Here is a 2,275-nt window from a genome sequence, read left to right on the forward strand (position 1 = left end):
ATGGCCAAGTTTCTTGCCCCTGCTGCGGCTCTGCTGCCCGTCGTGCTGGTAGCGGCGATTCCCGTCTCCAACTCCGTAAGCTGAGCCCCGCTGTTTCGTCCGATCGCAGCCCATTTCGCGACATTCAGACTGACCCGATTTTGCCCCTTTTAGACCGGCTGCACCGTTACCAAATTCGAGGATATCGCGACCGCCGTCTCGTCATGCACCGACATCACGCTCTCTAACATTGCTGCCCCGGCGGCCAGCCCCATCGATCTCCAGAAGCTGAAGAAGGGCACTAAGGTTACTTTCGACGGCACAACCACCTTCGCCACGACTGTCGACTCCAGCTTCGACCCTATCATAATCTCTGGAACCGACATCACAATTACTGGCGCACCCGGCCACGTAATTGAGGGCAATGGCGCTGCTTACTGGGACGGCCTGGGTTCCAACGGTGGCGGTGACAAGTGAGTGCAAACACTCTGGCAGAAATGAGATACGTGAAGCTAATGCGCCCGAATCAGGCCCAACCACTTCGTTGTTGTCAAGAAGACCAGCAACGCAAAGATCACCGGCCTGAACATCAAGAACTGGCCTGTCCACTGCTTCTCCATGACCGGCAACCAGAACCTTGTTGTATCCGATCTGATCCTTGACAACTCCGCCGGCGATGTGCCCAACAACAAGAGCGGTACCAAGGCTGCAGCCCACAACAGTGACGGTTTCGACATTTCCTCCAGCGACTATGTCACCCTCGACAACATCAAGGTTCACAACCAAGATGACTGTGTTGCTGTCACCAGTGGCACCCACGTCACCGTCAACAACATGTACTGCTACGGAGGTCACGGCCTCAGCATCGGCTCCATTGGCGGCAAGAGCAACAACACTGTCGATAACGTCGTCTTCTCCAACTCTCAAATCATTAAGAGCTCAAATGGCTGCCGCATCAAGTCCAACTCCGGCACCACTGGCTCCGTCACCAACATCACTTACAAGAACATCACCCTCACCGACATCGACACCTACGGCATTGATGTCCAGCAGGACTACCTCAACGGCGGCCCGACCGGTTCGCCTACCAACGGCGTCAACATCAGCAGCATCCACTTCGTCGATGTTCAGGGTACTGCTACCGGTAGCGACGCCTACAACTACTACATTCTTTGCGGTGATGGCAGCTGCTCTGACATCACCTTCGAGAACACCAAGATCACCGGAGGTGGCAAGGGCGGCAGCTGCAACTTCCCCGCCAGCGGATGCCCCGCATAAGCGCTATTTGGGCGCTTCTTTTCCTCGTAAATATTTCATGAAGTGTATACGTATAAAGACCATCACGTCATTGGGAGGCCAGGCCTCTAGGTCATGAGTAGCCGGCATATATAGACCGAACAATACCAAGTATATAACTTTATTACGATAAAATCTCATGGTGGGCAACCATTTGCGCACATTCTCACCCAAATTCTCCGGAACGTTGGTGACCAACTCGTATTGTCTCACTTCATTTAACCGATCAATACCTGGAGTTTGGGGGGCAACCAGCTGCTTTGGAACCCTTGACAGCTTTGAAGTGGTCGTTCGATCTCTTTCAGTATGCCCCAAACTCTTACCCATTAGTCAACTGAAAAAACCTCTTAACATGCATAAAGCTGTTCCCAGGGTATAACCCGAGTGGGTTGACACACGGATAAGCAGAATTTGAGGCGCCGGTTCTCACATTTGATTCTACCTCGCAGTCGCTACATGCTGCTCAACGGTATCCCGGAGCGCGCTCACATCCCTAATCCTCTCGGCCCCCATTCAATCTCCAGCTACCACAGTACGTCATCAGCAGGAAAGGCACATGCAGACACAAGCTGATCTAAATGTCTCTCCCCTACGACCTCCATCCCAATCCTACTTTAAAACCCCACACGGAACCGGAATCGACCAGTTCGTACTCCGACTCAAATAAAGTTGATGCCGCTCGGTGTCTTGTATAGAGCGATAATCGCATACTTTACTGAGTTCCGAGTTGGCTACCATTTGCTCTTGAGGCTTCTGTCGTGTAGAACTCGGGCAGCAAAGATTATGGCGCCTCCCCCGAGAAGACAGCACCCCTGAAAATAGGTATCTCATCAGCAAACCTGCAAAGCTGAGCCAATTGAACAAAGGAGGTAAAAATGACTTACAGCAAAAATGATAAGAGGATGATACCCAGTCCTGGTGTCGCTCTGAATCAAGGCCCCAGCTATCGGACTGCCCGTCAGGACAGCCATGGCGGTAACGGTACCAAATGCTCCAAGCC

General features: G+C 52.5%; 1 protein-coding gene across 1 annotated transcript; it reads left to right on the top strand.

The window, feature by feature from the left end:
• On the top strand, positions 1-1,257 carry COL26b_008874 (uncharacterized protein; the record flags this gene model as incomplete). Its single annotated transcript, XM_053181621.1, has 3 exons — positions 1-75; positions 154-452; positions 510-1,257. 3 exons carry the CDS (start codon positions 1-3, stop codon positions 1,255-1,257), a joined length of 1,122 nt encoding a protein of 373 aa, XP_053034379.1.
• Between the last annotated feature and the right edge of the window lie 1,018 nt (positions 1,258-2,275).

Source organism: Colletotrichum chrysophilum (assembly GCF_026319265.1).
Source record: "Colletotrichum chrysophilum strain AFK26 chromosome Unknown scaffold_81, whole genome shotgun sequence".
Lineage (NCBI taxonomy): Eukaryota > Fungi > Ascomycota > Sordariomycetes > Glomerellales > Glomerellaceae > Colletotrichum > Colletotrichum chrysophilum.